This window comes from Paramormyrops kingsleyae, chromosome 20 (assembly GCF_048594095.1).
Source record: "Paramormyrops kingsleyae isolate MSU_618 chromosome 20, PKINGS_0.4, whole genome shotgun sequence".
Classification (NCBI taxonomy): domain Eukaryota; kingdom Metazoa; phylum Chordata; class Actinopteri; order Osteoglossiformes; family Mormyridae; genus Paramormyrops; species Paramormyrops kingsleyae.
Window position 1 is genome coordinate 16,368,906 of NC_132816.1, and position 18,961 is coordinate 16,387,866.

At 44.3% G+C, this 18,961-nt stretch overlaps 4 protein-coding genes across 11 annotated transcripts; 3 read left to right on the plus strand and 1 right to left on the minus strand.

Annotated features, from left to right (window-relative positions):
- The first annotated feature begins 533 nt into the window (after positions 1–533).
- Positions 534–5,296, plus strand: nudt13 (nudix (nucleoside diphosphate linked moiety X)-type motif 13). Of its 5 annotated transcripts, none has more exons than XM_023831054.2 (10): positions 534–618; positions 1,168–1,283; positions 1,500–1,642; positions 1,883–1,990; positions 2,582–2,688; positions 2,861–2,986; positions 3,424–3,535; positions 3,752–3,906; positions 4,196–4,395; positions 4,614–5,296. In XM_023831054.2, exons 2-9 carry the CDS (start codon positions 1,204–1,206, stop codon positions 4,382–4,384), a joined length of 1,020 nt encoding a protein of 339 aa, XP_023686822.2. In that variant the 5' UTR covers positions 534–618; positions 1,168–1,203; the 3' UTR covers positions 4,385–4,395; positions 4,614–5,296. The 5 variants fall into 5 exon arrangements, with proteins under 5 accessions (XP_023686822.2, XP_023686823.2, XP_072559844.1 ...); XM_023831055.2 differs by having other exon boundaries at positions 4,619–5,296; XM_072703741.1 differs by having other exon boundaries at positions 589–618; positions 1,168–1,379.
- Positions 5,297–5,420: 124 nt separating this feature from the next.
- LOC111853771 (uncharacterized) lies at positions 5,421–9,449 on the plus strand. Of its 3 annotated transcripts, none has more exons than XM_023831060.2 (4): positions 5,421–5,826; positions 6,694–6,910; positions 7,772–8,069; positions 8,303–9,449. In XM_023831060.2, exons 1-4 carry the CDS (start codon positions 5,783–5,785, stop codon positions 8,707–8,709), a joined length of 966 nt encoding a protein of 321 aa, XP_023686828.2. In that variant the 5' UTR covers positions 5,421–5,782; the 3' UTR covers positions 8,710–9,449. The 3 variants fall into 3 exon arrangements, with proteins under 3 accessions (XP_023686828.2, XP_072559840.1, XP_023686827.2); XM_072703739.1 differs by lacking the exon at positions 5,421–5,826 and adding an exon at positions 5,836–6,475; XM_023831059.2 differs by lacking the exon at positions 5,421–5,826 and adding an exon at positions 6,340–6,611.
- An 814-nt stretch (positions 9,450–10,263) lies between these two features.
- On the minus strand, positions 10,264–12,902 carry dnajc9 (DnaJ (Hsp40) homolog, subfamily C, member 9). Of its 2 annotated transcripts, none has more exons than XM_023831049.2 (6): positions 12,803–12,902; positions 12,158–12,346; positions 11,885–12,025; positions 11,467–11,721; positions 11,040–11,123; positions 10,264–10,898 (listed from the first exon to the last, which is right to left on the minus strand). In XM_023831049.2, exons 2-6 carry the CDS (start codon positions 12,329–12,331, stop codon positions 10,788–10,790), a joined length of 765 nt encoding a protein of 254 aa, XP_023686817.1. In that variant the 5' UTR covers positions 12,332–12,346; positions 12,803–12,902; the 3' UTR covers positions 10,264–10,787. The 2 variants fall into 2 exon arrangements, with proteins under 2 accessions (XP_023686817.1, XP_023686818.1); XM_023831050.2 differs by lacking the exon at positions 12,803–12,902 and adding an exon at positions 12,676–12,794.
- On the plus strand, positions 12,877–18,665 carry LOC111853766 (uncharacterized). The gene is made up of 6 exons (XM_072703830.1): positions 12,877–12,990; positions 13,301–13,641; positions 14,957–15,149; positions 15,736–15,797; positions 16,894–16,993; positions 17,089–18,665. Exons 2-6 carry the CDS (start codon positions 13,447–13,449, stop codon positions 18,216–18,218), a joined length of 1,680 nt encoding a protein of 559 aa, XP_072559931.1. The 5' UTR covers positions 12,877–12,990; positions 13,301–13,446; the 3' UTR covers positions 18,219–18,665.
- The last annotated feature ends 296 nt before the right edge of the window (positions 18,666–18,961 follow it).

Below are 18,961 nucleotides of genomic sequence, written 5' to 3' on the forward strand. Positions count from 1 at the left end.
GTGTCAAATTCACAAACTAAAAACAATACAATTAATTATTTCGCCTTTCTAACAACAAATGTTGGAATGTAAGCATGATGTATTGGTTAATTACTCGCACAGGTTTGGTTATTATAATACCAGTTAAGTAACTGAATCGATATCAGTGGGACTTTTTTATAGGCTTTCTTAGTGTCAGGGTGGGGGCATAGACACTCTGGCAGATTCAGGGGGTCCAGCACTTTGTAGTGCAAACATTTTGTCAGTAATTCAGGCAATAAAATTTTATGACTTGTAGCACAGGTACGAAAATACAAGATGTAAAGTTAAGGTAATATATGGACTTGCAAATATGAACAGTGACATGTACAGTATTTTATTCATAGAGGATTGTGTAAATAACACATTGAAATGACTGTTAGTTGAAATAAATACAGTAAAACCCAGAAGGAGTGAAAGGTCTGAATACCACCAAATTGGTGCCAGGGTGTTGCAACAGCTGAAAAAACATGCCGTTTGCACAGCTGCATCTCACCTCTCGAAGAAGAGAGATTGCTGTGCGCCTGCGCAGTGCTAACAGTTCCTGTGTACACAGCGGATCCACTGCGGGTCCCCTTTTGATGACGACAGCTAGCTGCAGTAGGTATTTGTTCAAATTAATCAGGCAGGATTTTATTTCGCTACCTGTGTCGAAAGGGTCGTAATGCAAATCAGAAAACAGTGCGGCAGTTAGAAATCTATATAGAAACTATGAAAGAGCATCCATTTGATTTTTTTTACGGAGGCGGTGCGACTGCCGATATTTTAGGGAGAACTTTACGGAGAAGTTTGTCTTAATTGAGTGTAATTGGCGGTTTCCGAGTAACTGAGGAAATCGGTTACTTTGTGTCGATTAATGGGATCGTGAAAAATTGTTGTATTTCTTTACGAATAAATAGGGTGTTGTTAAAGAAAGTAGTACACACTGGAAGTCGCTCAGCTAGAACGTAACTGATTGACATTGTTAGAGTAACTCTAAAGTAGGGGATCTCTACCGCTCACGATCTATGACTCTGAATCTTTGAATAATGCAAAAGCAGCAGAAATACAAAGGATGGCAAGCAATGTTTATTAATTTATTTGTTTGTACCACGCCACACATGGGTCACACTTTGTCAAATATCTTGCTATTCATATTGTGTCTTGTAGGTCCCCGCTCGCTGCTCACTTTCTACGAATTAAAGTATGCGCTGGATCCGCGCGCTGCCCATTAAAATCCAGCCGCTTGGCTCGCGCTGCTGCTCGAGCTACGTGTCCAGAATGAGGTCCCTGACATTGATTAGATGTTTCCAGTCCATAAAATGACCAAATCTTTCTTTCATCAATGTGTATCACTGTCGATTGTTGTACTGAAGGTGAAGGTGAAAATGCAATAAATAATCTGTCCTTTTGAACAAATCCTGGGACAATTATTTTTTTTTAAAACACCGGGGCTAAGGGACCCGCATTCAGTCTTTGATCTCTTCCGCTTGTCCATCCAGGTACTTAATGAATCTGAAGGAGGATGATGAATTGTGTCGCAGGGCTCTGCAGTCTGGTACTGTGCTGCTCTACCACAAACTGAGCCCCCTACTGCAGAGGACAGACAGGGGAGGGTACAAGCTGCCCATCTTCCAGGTCCCAGGTATTTTCTAGAAACACTGGTCACACCTTTTGCAGTAATAAATGAAATAAGATGCCCAGCAGTGACAGTTGGTGTTGCACCTAAGTTACGTTTTCACTTGTTGAATATCGACATGCTTATACACATTTTTACATTAAATAAATGGCTTAGTGTCTGGATCCTTTGAGCCGTGAGACTGATTTAGAAATAGCAGCCCTGCAGCACCATGGAAAGACTGCAGGCTTTTCTGACTTTTTTCAGTTGTAAATGGGATGCTGGAGAAGCTTGGGAAGGACGCCGAGGTCATAAACAGCTCTGTCCTCGTCGGCTGTTCGGACAGCCTCCTCGCACAGTTTTGCCTTGATGTTGGTAAGAGTGACAACCTTTTATGAATCTGAACGTCTTCTAATTGGTATAAAGTTACAATTGCTTAAAACAATAGATAATAATGGATGAAAATGTTTTTGAAATAATACAAATTCGCAAAATAATTTTACTGGTGTTGAGAGCTGGGGGGCGCAAAATAATGATTGGATGATTGGATGTCACTACAAAAGTAAATGCATTTTTATATGACAAAAACATAAACAGATTTTAAAAACATTTGAAAAGTAATTTTCTTCTGTTTCCTAGCATTGATAGTAGTTTCACCCTACTATCAATGTCCAGACTTTTTCCTCAGTATTCAGGATTGTAGCTATGGGCCTTGCTGGACCCTCTTCACTGGGACACGTGCCCAGTATTTATGTGCTGTGCTCTAGTCAAATCTCATGTTCAGTTTTTAAAGTCATATTAGTAATGGGGGGTGGGGGAGCAGTTCCCCAGTAGAGCTTTATGTCTAGCAACACCTCTGATTGTAGCTAAAATGGTTTGACAGCATTACCGTTCCATATTACCGTAACTTTGCTAGAATTTTTTGTCGTCTTCTCACTATTTGATGTGGAACAATCTGTGTTACAGCGGAGTTAGAGCAGAATGCCATGGAGGAGCTCTGCCAGGGCGTCTTCACAGACCTGAGGAAAGCATTTTTTCTCCTGAGGAGTTCAGAGGTCCCACTTGTGACCAGGGTACTGCGTGTGCCAGTTCTGCTTCTGACTAATCCACTTTCACAAGGCTGAAACGAAGTCCTTTCTCTCGTTCATTTACCATGTATGATGTACATTTTGTCTTTTTGCTAAGAACGCGTAGGTAATATGCACTGTAAGTGTCTGACTGATCCAGTGCCCGTCTTGTGTGAAGGGACAGGCCTTGCTTCGCTGGCATCAGACCCACAGCTACTGCAGTGCCACTGGAAAACCCACCCAGCGGAACCAGGCGGGTAGCCAGCGAGTGTGCCACAGCAGCGGAATTACTTATTACCCTCAGGTGCGTGAGCAGGGAATGGTGAATAATAGTGAACGTGGGCTTATCTCCATTTGTGACCAGCATGACTCCAGATCCCTAATATTTTCTGTCACTATAAAGATAGAATGGTACTTATATAGCTCCGGAACAAATTAAGAGACCACAGCAAAATTTTCAGTTTTGCTCTTTGTAAGAAACTCCAGCCTGGCTCTTCCCTGCATCTCATTGATGAAGGGCTGCTTCCTTGCTTTATGGGTCTTCAGTCTTCAGTCCTGTCTGTATATATATATATATATATATATATATATATATATATATATATATATAAAATATAATATATGTATATAATATTTTATATATATATAAAATGGCAAAATAAGTTGTACTGCACTAGTAGTGTATCTGTTGTATGTGTGTTTTAGATGCTTACACTTGTAATTGATGTGTTTCTCCTGCAGATGGCGCCTGTGGTGATAGTTTTAGTATCTGATGGCGAGAGGTGTCTCTTGGCCCGGCAGCCTGCTTTCCCGCGGGGCATGTACAGTGCACTGGCAGGGTTCTGTGACATGGGTAGGCCAACGCACACCACTGCGCCTAGCAATCCTAAAGCGCGCCGTGTCTCGGGATATTGATATTGCAGTGCATGTCACGGAGTAGCTTGTAACGTTCTTGCGTCGGTGGCACAGTCACCGCGTGCGGTACCGAAGGTTATTACCGGCAGGAAGTGTTCTGTGTCCTTTGTTCTGTGACCTGCTCGCTTTGACTCGGTTGCGATCGCCTCGGCAGGCGAGACGGTGCTGGAGACGCTGCGGCGGGAGGTGGCTGAGGAGGTTGGCCTGGAGGTGGAGTCGGCGCAGTATTCCAGCTCGCAGCACTGGCCCTTTCCTCAGAGCTCACTCATGGTGGCCTGCCATGCCACTGTCAGCCCTGGAAGCTCGCAGGTTAGAAAGACATACCAGCTGTTTGTCTTGACATGAATCCATGTGTGTGTGGGGGGTCATTTACGACCCACTTGCTTTTCAAGGGCATATTTTACCCCTCTGTGGCAACAACCTGCCAGTGTTAAATTTTGATTTTATATAGCTATTAATCCATCAATCTCCCAACCATGAATTGTGGGAGCCTATCCCAGGCAGCATGCCAGTCCATCACCTTGTAGCTACTTAGGTGGATAATGAATGTCGGGTATACTAACTGTTAACGGGCTTGTTTACTTTTTTTCCACGACAGATAAATCTGAGTGGGGCAGAGCTTGAGGATGCACGTTGGTTCACTCTGCAGGAAGTCCAGGAGGCCCTGCAGAGGAATAGTCCGCCACGTGACATCAAAGGGGAGGCTAATGTATTCTGGGTCCCGCCCAGCTCAGCCATAGCCAATCAGCTTATACAGGAATGGGCCAATCAGCAGCTCAAGTCATAGGCAACATTCTGGTGGGTAATAAATTACTTTAATTGTTTATTAGAAAGAGCCTCAAGATAAATGATTTTAGTAGGAAAATATAGAGGCAGGTGACATGATAAAATAAATGGAACTCAGGTCAGACATGCTGTAAAGACTAAGCAGTTACATCAGTTCCACGTTATTTTTGTGACCGTAAACATTACTGGGTGTTGAGCTACTTCTGAATTCCTCTTCTCTACTTGTCCAGGGCAGGAACATTGTGAGCCTGGAGTCTATTCCAGGAAGCAGAGGACAGGTTACATCATGGATGAGATGCCAGTACATTTCAGGGCGCACAAACACACACACACACACACACACACCCACACCCTACAGGCAGTTCACCTAACTGCATGTCTTTGGATCATGGGATGAAACTGAAGTAACCAGAGGAAACCACAAACGGGGGGGGATGCAGGCTCCAAATACAAAGACCTGGGGGTGGGTTCAATTTGATATTTTGTCAGGGGCCCAGAATTTCTAGCTATGCCCCCTGGTGGTGGGATTCCCAATGTCCAGCAGCCAATGATACTGGTAGAATGTAAAATTCCCAACCATAGGATTGCAACCTTTGTATATTATAAACACTGCCTCCAAGCCTGAATTTATATACAATACTTGATTTTAGTTTGTTTTGAGTGATCAAATGTACTGTTTATGTATGTATCAAACGTGTTTCCTTGCTTTTTAATTGTAAATAGATATTAATCTGGTTATTGGGTGAAGTAGATCATTTATAAGCAGGCAGATTTTAAGTATTACTGGTGCCCGGGTCTGTAACAGGTGCCTTAGTTTACTGAAATATCTCCTGAAAATAAAAAATGCCTTAAACTCTTTGTGATAGTAACTTCTGACGAAAGCATATACGAAATAAAGCAAAATATACAATAATTTGTGCAAGACCATTGCATTTTTTTCTGTTAAATGTCATTAATTGCAGTTCACCTATAATTCATTTACGCGGTATAATTAGAGAATATTGCATTCTGGGTAGAAAAGAAAAACAATCTTTTACTAACCTGCGCTGCTGCTGTTTGCACCCGTGATTGAAAACAGTTTGTACAGAGTCTCTTAGTAAATGTTTACCTGGAAGTTTATGACAGTCTAGTCCAAGAATAAGGATCTAATTAGTAAACGGTGATAGATTTTTTTTTTTATTATTGTTTACCGAGAGTGGATTGGTGACCACCCTGCAGTGCATTGACCTACTTGCCTGGTTAAATTATACTTAAAAGTGAAGAAAAAGAATGTTACTGAGGCCTAACATCAACTGAGAATATACATTTAAAAATATTACAAAAAGGGAGAACAGAAGAAGATGACTTTATGGATGTTTGATTTTTGTTAACCGACCAGGGCTAAGAGTATAGACTGTGCATGACTGACAGGGGAGATTCAGCGGTGGGGAGACGCTTCAAAAGGTGATTCATTTATTATTGTTGTTGTATGTACAAATATATAATTATCATCGTTGATTGAGTCAAAAGTTGACGTCGACTGGATGTTTATCGACGGATCGTCACTAAGCGCAAAAAAGCCGATAATTAAAACGACTGTGGCTTTATAGGATACTGTAATTAAAATATGTTAAATTACACGACAGTCCTGAAAAGGAATTGTAACTTGATTGTAGCAAAATTATACGTAGGCCTACTGAAAATAATGAATAAATGTCTTTAATATCTTGTTAAACTGCACAGGTTTAACTTGCGTATAAAATTATATGCGTATATATTTATTTGTTTCAGTGAATGCGAAAGCGCTGAATGTTTAATGTAGGATTACACTGCCTGCGAAATCAAGGAGGAAGGTTTAATAACTAAATGAAAATAGTTTGTAAAATATATATTTTACGTCTTCTATATGGGTCTAGAGAGATAACGGGGACCTTCGCCTTCCTAGTTGCAGCTGTGTAATCATTAACAGACAGCAAACATAAAGTGCCAAGACAATGAATAGCATCCATTTTACGTACCTCCTCCGAGTATATAGCTACAACCACTTTATTTTGATACTGTTGTTTTGTTTGTTTGTTTGTTTAGTGTTTTGGTTATATTACCTTTATGTCAGGTATAGCATATTTTACATTGGCCTATAATGACAAGTATCTGATAGTGTAGTGTAATGTAATAACTTATTTTATTAAATTGATGCCGTTCAGAGCTCGCCGGAGATGCACGAGTGTTTTTTGGAAGATATTGCAAAGGTTAAGTATTGACTTAAAAAAAAAAAACGCCTGCAGTATTTCTGTTTTCTGTGTTTCGGTTTAATCTTGGTGTCCTTTACAGCCTGGCCCGGGCTAAGAGGAGCTGGAAGCTGCCTACTTCGTTACTGGGAGTGCTTCAGGCTGGGAAATGGGAAGCCATCAGCGTTGTCACTCAGACGGGCACCATCCTGTTCGCCCTAACCTTATATTCCCTGAATACCTGGCTGTACAAACTGCTCACCCAGATCTTCGTCTCCCAGTACCGCTTTCCTTATGCGGTTCAGCTCGCGTTTGCACAGGTAACGGGGGGCATGGCTGTTCTTTATTCATCCAGTAGAGTAGTGTTTCCTAGTCCGGTCCACGTTTTCGCTCCCTCCCGGCTCCCGGTGGGGTGAATGATAAGATGCGTGACAGGGTTAATGTTACTGCTCTGTCACTGTGTTGGCTACACGATTAAACAATAGCACAATGATTTATAATTATACTAGGTGTTAACTAGTAGTTAAAATTATACATGATTATTATATACAGCTAATAAAATTAAAGGTGTATAATAAGTTTAATTTTATGGACAGTACTGTGACAAAGTCTTAGGCAGTCAAAGGACATGCTTTAAGATATTTATCTAGGAAGCAAGTGTATATTTGCTCAGAATATGAAAACAATAAACAATACAATGAATAGAAGAAAAATAAATAGAAGAAAAGGGAATTTCTATTGTTCTCCAAGAAGTTACTGATTTCTAGTTGGATGGTTAGATGAACCGCTTCAGTTCCCAAACCTCTCCTCAGGGGCACCTCAGCCATTCCATGTATTTGTTACATTTCACCACCGGCTCATTTAATTAACTTAATTACTTAAATATCTCAATGAGGTATTGATTAGCCAAACAAGCCGTGCTAGTGGTCCAGTCCAAATATATATATATATACGGTTGCATTGGACAATTCTTGCAAATACTGGGGTGACTGTATTAGAGCTTTCGAAATGGTTAACCTGACACACACTGACGTACAAAATATCGTAGTTGTGCCCCAGCATGTAGATCATTTCGACATCTTGTCTGACTGCCTAAGACTTTTGCACAGTGCTGTATATATAACCATGAGTGTGTGTGTGTGAGCGGCAGGCAGGCTGACCCCAGCTCATGCTCTTCCCAGGCCCTGCTGATGCTGGCAGCCCTCTCCAGCCTGTGCTCTCTTGGCTGCCTCCCCCTGCAGCCGTACTCGCTGCACCTGGGTGAGCGCCTACTGGTGCCCGCCATCTGCCAGGGTGCTCATGCCGCGCTGGCACTGTGGGCGCAGGCCAACGGCGCCGCCGTCCTGCATGGACTCGTCGAGCGCCTGCTGCCCCTGGCCTGCACCGCCTGCTCCCACGCCCTGGCTCTGACCCCGCCGCTCTCTGCCCGCTCCGCCGTCCTGTTGGCCACGGCGGTGCTCACATCGGTCTCCCTCACCGGTAAGCGCCATGTGCCACGTGGATGCCCGGTGGGGGTTTTCGATGGGCTTCTGGGCAGGAATTCTTTCACCCCGGCTAATATGGGCACTACTCACTCTGCGTCTGGCTGCCAGAGCTTGTACCCAATATAATTCAGGGCTTTTTTATTGGACTGGTTTGCTTTAAGTGCGTACCTTTAACACACAGTAAATCTGTATTGTTAAACACTACGCCACCTGCTGTTCCATTTGCAGTCATGCAAGCCTCACTCTGGATTGATGCCCTGATATGCCTCTATGCCGCACTGAGCCTCTTCCTGCACAGCCTCTCCCTCTGCTGGCTAGCCAAGGTGGGGGAGGGCGAGGCTGTCTGTAGGGGTGGGGGGAGGCGGGTCTCCTCGCTGGACCTCTGCTTCTCCATGACCATCAACAAAAGCCTGGTGCTGGGTTTCCTGTGTCTACTGCACCCAGACGGTGCGCCGGCGCTCAGTGAGGGTTCCTGGCAGAGCCTCCTGTTTCTGGCCTACCTGCTGGGCGTGCTGTTGCTGGGCGCTCTACAGCACCTCCTGCTGGCCGTCGCGGCACTGCGCTGCTCCCCTGTGGCCGCTGCGCTGCTGCACACCGCACAAGGCCTCGCAGAGCCCCTCACTAGCCTGTTATAGGCCAGACATTGCAAGTTCCTCCATACCTGAGATATATCACTGCCATTAATTTCAGCAGAGGTGGACAATTCAGGTCCAGAAAGTACAAATCCAGACCGAAGTTTTATTCCAATTAACCAATTGCGTCCTCTGTGACTCTTCATGCTGAACTTGTTGGTTGAAACAAAACCTTGGTCTGGATTTGTATTTTCTGGGCCTGAACTTTCCACCTCTGAATTTCAGACTCAGTTACTGAGAAAATGCTGTTGTGTTTAGCTTTTTAAGATTATTTGTAAATAACTGTGTAGAAGTTAGGTAGCAGGTTGGGTTTATGCCTATAGCATCCTTACCTCACACCCCCATGGTTGGGGGTTCAGATCCTTGCCCCACTCTGCATGTGCAGAGTTCCTCCCTTTGTATGTGTGTGTTTTTGTGAGGCAGAGGTGGAAAGTTCAGGTCCAGAAAGTACAAATCCACACCAAGATTTTGTTTCAAACAACCAGTTGAGTATAAAGAGTCACAGTCAGCTGGTTGGTTGAAAGAAAATCTTGGTCTGGATTTATACTTTCTGGATCTGAACTTTCCACCTCTGCTGTCAGGTATGGAGGTCACATGTAGTTGGATGAGTTGGCATGACCAATTCGCCTGTAGCCTCACTATGACCCTGTACTGCGGATGGATGGATGTTCAGAAGTACTTAGCCTGACTGGATGTCACATTGCTGTTTGTGTTAAAACCAAGTAAAGAATTACATTAACGAATCTGGTATTGAATACCTTGATGTGTTGTAACACTGAGTGATGATCATGCAGCCTGATATCGAGATGGGTTTCAGGAGAGAGCTACGTGACGTGCTTTGGCTGCGGATGGGGGTCGTGGCTCGTGGTGTCCCAGCGATGCCGGCGAGTCGTGTCACTCACAGTAATGTCACACTGACATCCTCAGGCCCTTAAAAACCGCTGCCTGGTTTTTATGATGAATGTATTAAATGCAAACTGTGCAGTCAGTACCTCAGATTCTTGGTACATTGCTGTATTTGGAGAAGCCCGCAGTCACAATCGAAAGACAAAATTTTCATTTTAAAGCTCGGAGTAAGAGTCCAGAGGAAGACTACAGTCCCTAGAAACAAATCATACCAAGCGCCTGTCATTCAACTGCTGCGCAGCTGCAAATCATCCCTGGAGATACGAATGGTCAGTCATTGTGTCAAAGTCATATTCATGCAACGTGAGCGTTGTGTAGTGGGGAGATAATAGCCATTTGCGGTCCTCCAGGTTCACATTGATAGCTTCATAGCAGGATCCCGAAGAAGCTTCTCTCCTTCGTTAATGTGGCATGGACGGACATGTAATTGAGTATTTAGATTTCACCTGCACAAGCACCTGTTTTTCATGCACTTTAATCAGGGTTGCTCTCTGTTGCCCTCTTGTGACTTCAATGGTTAACACCAATAGTAATACTCTCAGCGATGGATTTTATACAACTTTTTAAACCTTTAAAATGTTATTCTCCTGTAAGCTTATCTGTACCGTTTGTTGTGAAACAGACATGAGTAGGAATGACATCACATAAAGGTGAGTGAGACTCAACTTTATTTTCCTTCAAACATTTCTAACTTAGAGTCTTGAATGTATGACAGAAATAAAACGCATTAAGTACAAAAAAATAGGGATTGGACAAATGGGTTAAATCTTGCGGGTGCAACACTATCCCAAGCTGCTAACGTTACAAGATTATCTCCTATCAAAGTGACCTGTCCCACTGCATGCTCCTTAAGGTCGAACAGCAGAGTGTTTGCTGCCACTGGACACTAACTATAAACTTTTTTCTTAGCCGTTTATACAAGACTTTTCAGTTATCTCTACCTGAATGGTGAACAGCCGACATAGAGCATGATAGAAGGGGTACAGCATACTTTTACTCCCATCACAGTACACACACACACACACACACACACAAACACAGAAGCCAACAGCCAGCAGCCTTCAAACACTCCTGAATAAATTTCGGGACTGATACATTGCCCTCTCTTCAATCAGTCCCTCCCACTCAACAAGTTCCTACATGCACGAGCCCCGGTCCTTGTACACATCCGGAAATCACTTCTTCCCCTTCTTGCCGGCACTGGCTTTCCCTCCCTTCTTGGAGTATTTCGCTTCCAAATCGGAGAGGAAGGAGTCGAACCCCTGTTCTCTGGACTTCTGCCTTTGCTACAGTTTACAGTGGGTGGAGAAAGTACAGCATTAAGCAAGATGGCGATCAGCTGGAGTCACGCATGACCTGCACTAGGCAGCCCGAGACGAACAGAGCGTATGCAACAGGAAAGCTCAGAGTCACCTAAGCAGGCCTACCTTCAGCATCGCGACCAGGCTGTCCTCGGAGTTCACCCCCATCTCCTTCTGCATCTCCTCCGCCTCCTTCTGCTCCTTATCAGCCTGACGGCACAAACGACACCCATCAGTAGGGGAGAGTTAGTCCTTAGGTTATCCTAGGCTATAACCTAGGGCCCTGGCAAACATCAGCCTGCCTTGGGAAACACTGAGTGATTAAATTGATTAAATTTCAACTCAAAAACTAGCTCAAGTGGCCTGATTGGGAGAACACCCCTTAGCCATGTCAGCCCAGAGCCCCCAAGGCCGTTAATCTGCCCCCAGGGCCGTTAATCCGTCCCCAGCTCATTAGTGACCATATGCAAAGCTAATGGCTACCCAAATCCGGGGGTGGAGTGAACCAGGAACCCCAAACATTCATAGGGTAGGGGGCTGGCAGACGTCGTACCCTTCGCTTGCGGGACTTCTTTTTCTTGTCGCTCTCGTGGGTGAAGGTGCGGAAGGTGGGCACGTCGCCGGCGTCGATGGCACCCTGGATGATGGTGGCGATGCGCGGCTCGTCCTCGTGGGTGCAGCAGAGCGCGGAGCCCATGATCTGGTCCATGTCGCCCTCAAACTGCACGTACAGCCTGCACACGTCGTGCTGCTCCTCCTCTGTGCCCTTGTACTTCTTTTCAAAATTCAGTATGTCCTCCACCGTGATCTGACATGGGGGTTAATATGCACAATCGCTAATCAGGAATTAGCTGGGCTTGATTAGCAGACAGAGTTGTTGGACTGTTTTCGTACTTCATAAATCAGAAAAGTGACTGATGTTTCAAAAACACGCATTAATTATTTACAATAAGTATACCAGGAAAAGTCACCTTGGGGAACAACAGTCTCCAGTACTCCTCCCAGTTACGGTCCTGGTCCACAGAAACGGACTCTTCGTCCAAAATGCCCTGCTCGTCGTACACCGCACGCTGCTCTTTGTCACTCAGAACGGCGTACACCTTACCCAGAGCCTGCAAACGGAACGGACCGACAGCACCGGTTCTCAAACGCCAAGAAAAAATAGCAAGAAAGGGAAAGGCTTTTGATGGGACAGGCGCGCACACGCCATGTCTCCGGGCGGCCACGCGCACGCACACACGCACCTGGAACTTCTCGGTGGCGCGCCGGTCATCGGGAGCTCTGTCGGGGTGCACCTGCAGAGATACTTTGTAATAGGCGCGGCGGACCTCAGCATCCGACGCCTCTTTCACAACGCCCAGCACCTCGTACAGGTTGGACGTCTTGAACAACTTCTCGCACTGCTCCAGGAGGCCCATTTCCACTTTGTACACCTTTACCACAACGCAAAAACGCGGTCACATGAGTAACGTTTTAGGCCGGAAATTCAGATCACAAACACGACAGAAGGAAAAACAGACCAGCTAGTGATAATTCAGATAACTATCCATCCAGATTAAGCAGCTGACGGTACCCAAGCACGCCTGACCTAAGGCTACAGGAAATCTTTCTTGTAATATCAGTACAAACGCGCCTTTGCCATGGTGCAGTCAAGCGTAGTAATAGCTATCCTGTTAAAGAAACTAGCAAATCAGGTTAACTAAACTTTACCAAAACATTAATAACCCAGGCTCTCATTCAACCAAGGCGCTGCAGCAGCTACCTGTGTCTTGATTTACTGTCATATAAAAACAATGAAAAAAATCAGTCACGATCATTGAACATGGCGTGTTGCAGAATAACGGATTAGTTGTCGCGGATAACCCGTCTTATAAAAGTAGTTTACTCACTTTCCGTAGCCGACAACTTCACCTCCTCCTTCTCCACGACAAAATTTGGCGCGTTACGTCATTGCGTCCTAAGCCCGCGACGCCGTCGCAGCACTGTACGCATGCGCATGCGCACACGCACTTCCGCCCGTGACCCACGCTGATAAGTGTGCGAGGTTCAAAATACACGCCGAACAACGCTGTAACTAGTACGCTATTATTGGCTTTCTCAGCCAATAATACAAATATTAGTATTTGTTTGTCTGACAGCGAAATCGCTTAACGTTATGGGGAGGATAATCTTACTTTCACCGCTCAGTTTTTGTCCATATCAAAATGATTGTGTTTGATTGCGAGCATTTTGCATGGAGTTTGAACTTGACTGACTTAAGGAACTGTTTAAGGATTTTTTGGTTATGCGTTTATTTAAAATGACCTACTTATCCAGCAGTAGTATAGTTAAAAACTGAAGTCCTACAGGCCCCTGTTTTTTTCAACCTTTGTTTTTTTCCTTTACAGTAGGTGGCAACAATGAACATTAAAGTTGTAAAACGCGCCAACGTAAAAGGGCATTGAACAGCAGAGCTGATAGCACATCGCACCCCTTGACTTTTCATTATTTGCAAACACGCCAATAAAAAGGTGGACTTTTAGAAACCAAAAAAATGTCAAACTGTGACTCTTTCAAGGTGCAACTAGTCTCCATCATGGACATGTTTGTCCAAGAGGCCGTACTGGCGATGGGTAAGTTGTTTGACGAGGGCTCTTCGGTCATTTTGCGTGTGGAGTTAACACGGGATCTGGATGAGGACGCTGAAGTTTTAAGGAAGAAATTACAGACCGATAGCAAACTACGGACGGTAAGTTAATAATGAAAGGCATCACCACCCTCTGCCTGATGCACAGTTTTGTGTCGCATTTGCTTATCCTCTTAATCACTTCTGCTTTTGAACATCGCGATGAATTATGATGTGATTCTTATGACGGCGTATACCTTTAACTTTCACTGGGTTTCGGATTAGCTACGTCCAGTTGTATTTCATTTTTTGGTGTTGTCATCCTTCGGTTAAAGTCAGAGGATGCAGGTTTAGTGGTAAGTCTAGAGGTGATCTGCATCACAGTGGGTACCGAGCTGCAGCTGTTACAGAACAGTAGATACAACTGAAGCTGACTGACGGTTTCCTGAAATGTTAATACTCAAGTAAACCCGAACACCTGTTTTTAAAAGCTAGGAAAATCACTAGCATTTGTCCAGTTATTTAAATAGAGTGACCAAATAATCCATGTAAGGGATGACACTTTTTCAGCTACTACAAGATTTATATACTATAAAATTGAAAGGCCCCTATGCTTGGATAAATAGTTCAGTTCTTCTTGTGCTTAGTTCAGTTCTTTTTGTGCTTTGACTGGTTTGTTTCCTTGATTGAAAGACTCATCCAGCTGTTTCACATTAACATTAGTGAAATTAATGATTAATGTTAATGACAACATTAACATTAATGATTATAGGAGACTGACTAATCAGCACACAGCAAGATCTCACTGCTTAAGCGAAATCCAGGTCCTTTTAATAGAAACGGAAACTTAGAAATCCTGTCCTCTCTGAAATTGATTAGTCACCCTAATTTAACCCACTCCACTCCAGTCCTGGAGGGCCAGAGCCCTGCACATTTTTGGCTTTCCCCTCATTTAACACACCTGATTCAACTCTTTGTGCTAAATTACCACACAGCTCTTGAGCTGAATCATTTATGGTGGAACACGGAAAGAACTAAGCTATACAGGGCTCTGGCCCCCCAGGACTGGAGTTGGGCACCCCTGCATACACCATGAGGCTTCTTTCAGTGTTTAAGTATAGTCCGTTTGTAGTTTAAACTGGCACATGTTATTTGCTTGATTAGTAGTCACTCAATTTACTGGGCAATTACTGAATAAATTGGCTTTGTTGTCCCCCTATCTCACTTGATCACTCATGCAGTTTACACTCATGTTTGCATTTTAATTAGGAGAAACGTTTGTCCAAAGTGACTAAGAAGTAAATAAAACAACACATGACAAATGTTCGTGCTGGCGAGGATTCGGCTAGGTATAAGTACAGCAACAACAACAAGAACCTAATAAGACTATTCAAGGGCCAGAAATGCAGCATTTACAGGAATGTTTTAACTTTTCTAGATCCGATTCGCGTCCGCCCTGGAGACTTTGCGTAATGTTGCCGTGGAACAAATAATACAACTGGTGGATGAGACGAAGATGCTGGTGCTGGCGCGCGGCGCGGAGAGGAGGGCGACTCTGCAGGCGCGCGAGGGGAGCGCGCGGGCGGCGGCCCCGGGGAGTCGCTGGCGCGCCTGCGCAGTTGGGCCGGGCGGTGAGTGAGTGCGGTCTCGCCGGCCAGCCTTTGGAAGCACTAACCGGGGACCTGCTGTGTGCGTGGCTGTTATCTCATGATGTTGGCTATTCGGTACGAGACTCAGTGTGCTTCGGGTTCATGACCGACTCATGCCTACGTCACACTTTCATATGGGCTCCTACTTGTAGCAATATGGTAATAATATGCGACATACAATATGTTATAGTATTTTTTTCTTGGCTCAGATATTGAGCTTACTTTTTTAAAACTGGTAACTATACAATAAAATTATTCTGTAACTGTTTTCAAAAGATGCTATAAAATATATATTATAATATAATACAGTTATTAAATTCCAGTTTGAGTGTAATATGATTTGGTAAAATATTGAATTCATTTTTGCAACATAAAAATTCCCATTTTTACACTACTAAATCATAGTTTTGTTCCTCCAAATAGGATTTTATTTCTGCTTTATATAGTGATTTTCCAAGTTCTTTGAACAGGACAATACATAAGTATTTGCTTTATTAAAACTTTAGACCACATGTTCATAACTAGTGATGCTCAACCCTTTAACAAAACACTTAACCCATAATTCCAGAGAGAATGTCCTTGGAAGAAGAAGAAGAAGAAGAAAACTCTAAATCCGCTCCGAGGAATGAGGTCAGTTCGTGTTGCTGGGTCTGGTTAGGATGTGATTCTTTCCAACTACTTACCCACAATGGTTTAGCAATTTTCCCCACTTTGTGGAAAGTTTATTATTATTATTATTATTCATAATTAATAATAATAATAATGCTTATGTATATTTCTCTTTAACATACACAGTAATTTTCATTTTTGGCTATATTCATGAATGAGTGTTCTATTCCACTTATAGATTTCCAGTTTGCCCTGCAGATTTCTGTAGTTTTTATAAGCGAGTCATAGATTCCTTGCGTCGGTCTCCCCAGTGTGTGATTGTCTGGCACCCGGTAGCGCACGCTTCTGTAATAAGTGAGGGTCGCTCGCCATCCCAGGCGTGTCAGCCTAAATTAGGAAATGAACCAATTCAGTTGGAAGCTCCAGTGCCTAGAAATAATGAACATCTGCATATATCCCAGACCCGTGCTTGGTGGAATCCAGCCAATCGTTGTATCCGTGGCTCAGTCCATGTGACCTCCGTCCCCGCCTCCCGTCGCTCGCACCACATCGCTCACATGCTCTTGTTCTTTGAAACAAGTAGAGCATAAATAAATCTCCCTGACAGATGGGAAATAAGGGCGGTGGTGACTTTGAAATGGGAAGTGGAAACGGTTGGTTAGTCAGTATGATTGATTTGACCGCTAGTGTGTTCAACACACTGTTGTTTATTTTGTCTTTCGTAGTTCTTCCTGAGCTTTGACAAATCTGACCCATATAATTTGTGTTAAATACTAATTTATATGTTAAATACTGATTTCTTTGACTGTTGGATGCAGGCAGGGAAATGCCAACCATAGTCTTTCTAAACTTAAGAGATTTGCTGCTGTTGATTCCTAATGTGTTTCCTGACTGTATGTAGCTCAAGAAGTAGAGTTCTGCACTAACATCACAGAGGTTGTGTATTCAAGTCCCAGAGTAATAATTATGAATGTGGTGGTTGTCACGACGGCGCTTTGTGCTGCTGATGATGATGGCGATCCTCCACGATGGCGGTTTCCCGTTGCTCTGCATGCGTTCAGTGCAGGAGCTGGTGTGACGCTGATGGTGTCGCGCTTGAATGAGTTTCTGTGTTAAGTCCCCAGACACAAAGGAGGATGTTTCTGAGGTGCTCTTGACTGGAGAAGCGCGGCTCAGAGATGCCCTTGGAAACGATTCCCCGGAAGGCGCAGCAATCGGTAGGCGAACTGAGCTCGTTAGGCAGGCTGCATAATTTGCAGTTAATGACTGGCTGTTTCTGTCCTGACTGATGGTGCCTGTGGTCTATCTGCAGAATCTGCTGGCAATGATGGAAAGGGGACCGAGCATCGAGACTCTGGAGGTGTCGATGCTGACGGGAACGGCCCGTTTCCGGAATCCGGGCTTGGCCCTGAGCGGCAGCAACCGACGGGCGTAGATCTGGAAGATGATTTTGATGTCGGGGAAGACGACTGCCACCAAAGCAGCGGGTGTTTCGAGGCTCTTGGGAAGGCGGGAAGAGGAGAGAAACCGTTCAGTTGCAACAGCTGTGAGAAGTGTTTCTTTAAGCTTAGCCACCTGAAATCGCACCAGCGAATTCACACGGGAGAAAAACCGTTTTGCTGCGCCCACTGTGGGAAGAACTTCACACAGAAACACAGTCTCACTGAGCATCAGAGGATCCACACGGGTGAGAAACCGTACGGCTGCGACCTATGCGGTAAGAGTTTCAGTAAGGCTGCCCACCTCAAAACTCACCAGATAATCCACACCGGAGAGAAACCGTTCAGCTGTACTATATGTGGAAAGAGCTTTACTCTGGCTCAAAACCTAAACAGGCATCAGCGAATCCATACCGGAGAGAAGGCGTTCAGCTGCGTTGTGTGTCAGAGGAGTTTCACACGAGCCGTCACTCTGAAAATACACATGCTGATTCACACGGGACAGAAACCCTTCAGCTGCGTTACCTGCGGGAAGAGTTTCCGCCAAGCGGTCAACCTGAAAATACATCAGCGGATCCACACGGGACAGAAGCCCTTCAGCTGCTCCATGTGTGGGAAGAACTTCCGCCAGGCTGTGAACCTTAAGATCCATCAGCGCGTTCACACGGGAGAGAAACCGTTCGGCTGTGAAGATTGCGGAAAGAGTTTCACTCAACAAAGCAACCTGAGTTTGCACCGGCGAATTCACACGGGGGAGAAACCATACAGTTGTGTTATCTGCAGCAAAAAGTTCAGCAACGCTTATAGTCTCAAATTGCATCAGCGCATCCACACGGGGGAGAGACCGTACAGTTGTGACAAGTGCAACAAGACTTTTAGCCAAGGTAGCCATCTCCGGACACACGAGAGAATTCATACGGGCGAGAAATTGTACATGTGCGATAAATGTGGGAAGAGCTATTCCGACCTGCGAAACCTTAGGCTGCACAAGTGTGTTTACTAGTGAAAGAATTTCCATACAGCATATGGGAATTTTCACTATCATTTTGCAGGCCCAAATTTTGTTTTGAGAGCAGTTGAAAACTAAATTTTTTCCCCAAATTTAGATGATAAAAGATATGTTTAAACCAGATTTTGGTTGTACATTATTATTTGGATTTCAATGCATTTTATATGTTAACAGACTATTGATAAGTAGGGCGATTCCTTCATATCACATTCCTAACTTTGATATTCCCGTCATCCATTTACAGAGCTGGAAACTGGTATAATCTTCTTGCTTGGGTACATTATGAGACCTGTTCATGACTCTGCCTGCTACCTGCTGCCTGGGTTGTGATTAACCTTTCATATGGTGTTTTTGAGGTATCTCATTATTATGCACCCCGCTGGTGACTTTCAAAGTCTTTACTTGGCCTACAAATAAAATTCAATATATAGCGGACTTTTTTTTAATTTTTTTTTACGCCCGTGGCACATACAGCAGAATAATCTGCTCTTCGTAGATGCTGGTCATGACGGCGGCACAAAGTGGAAACTTGCTGACTGTGTTGTGTTTGTATGTGTGCTGAACGTGCAGCAAAGACGGGAATTGGACAGGAACGAAGCCCAGGTCCAGGTGGCTGGTCTTCCTCGTTCAGCAGCCTCCCAGCAGCCAAAGACCAATCAAGACACTATTTCATACATTTACTGAATTTCCAAATAACTTGACGCAAGTGTTTATTGCAGTTTTAGTACCTTTTTTTT

What these genes read in the sequence shown, in the direction of transcription:
- nudt13 (XM_023831054.2), top strand. Translation starts at nt 1,204, where the DNA reads ATGCGCTGGATCCGCGCGCTGCCCATTAAAATCCAGCCGCTTGGCTCG. An exon ending in ACAGTTTTGCCTTGATGTTG is followed by an intron (nt 1,991 to 2,581) that starts GTAAGAGTGACA and finishes TCTGTGTTACAG; the next exon opens with CGGAGTTAGAGCAGAATGCC. An exon ending in AGGTCCCACTTGTGACCAGG is followed by an intron (nt 2,689 to 2,860) that starts GTACTGCGTGTG and finishes TCTTGTGTGAAG; the next exon opens with GGACAGGCCTTGCTTCGCTG.
- LOC111853771 (XM_072703739.1), top strand. Translation starts at nt 6,357, where the DNA reads ATGAATAGCATCCATTTTACGTACCTCCTCCGAGTATATAGCTACAAC. An exon ending in TTATATTACCTTTATGTCAG is followed by an intron (nt 6,476 to 6,693) that starts GTATAGCATATT and finishes TGTCCTTTACAG; the next exon opens with CCTGGCCCGGGCTAAGAGGA. An exon ending in CACATCGGTCTCCCTCACCG is followed by an intron (nt 8,070 to 8,302) that starts GTAAGCGCCATG and finishes TTCCATTTGCAG; the next exon opens with TCATGCAAGCCTCACTCTGG.
- dnajc9 (XM_023831049.2), bottom strand. Translation starts at nt 12,331, where the DNA reads ATGGGCCTCCTGGAGCAGTGCGAGAAGTTGTTCAAGACGTCCAACCTG. An exon ending in GCGCCACCGAGAAGTTCCAG is followed by an intron (nt 12,026 to 12,157) that starts GTGCGTGTGTGC and finishes TTCCGTTTGCAG; the next exon opens with GCTCTGGGTAAGGTGTACGC. An exon ending in GCCTGGTCGCGATGCTGAAG is followed by an intron (nt 10,899 to 11,039) that starts GTAGGCCTGCTT and finishes TGTAAACTGTAG; the next exon opens with CAAAGGCAGAAGTCCAGAGA.
- LOC111853766 (XM_072703830.1), top strand. Translation starts at nt 13,447, where the DNA reads ATGTCAAACTGTGACTCTTTCAAGGTGCAACTAGTCTCCATCATGGAC. An exon ending in AATCCGCTCCGAGGAATGAG is followed by an intron (nt 15,798 to 16,893) that starts GTCAGTTCGTGT and finishes TTCTGTGTTAAG; the next exon opens with TCCCCAGACACAAAGGAGGA. An exon ending in CCCGGAAGGCGCAGCAATCG is followed by an intron (nt 16,994 to 17,088) that starts GTAGGCGAACTG and finishes GTCTATCTGCAG; the next exon opens with AATCTGCTGGCAATGATGGA.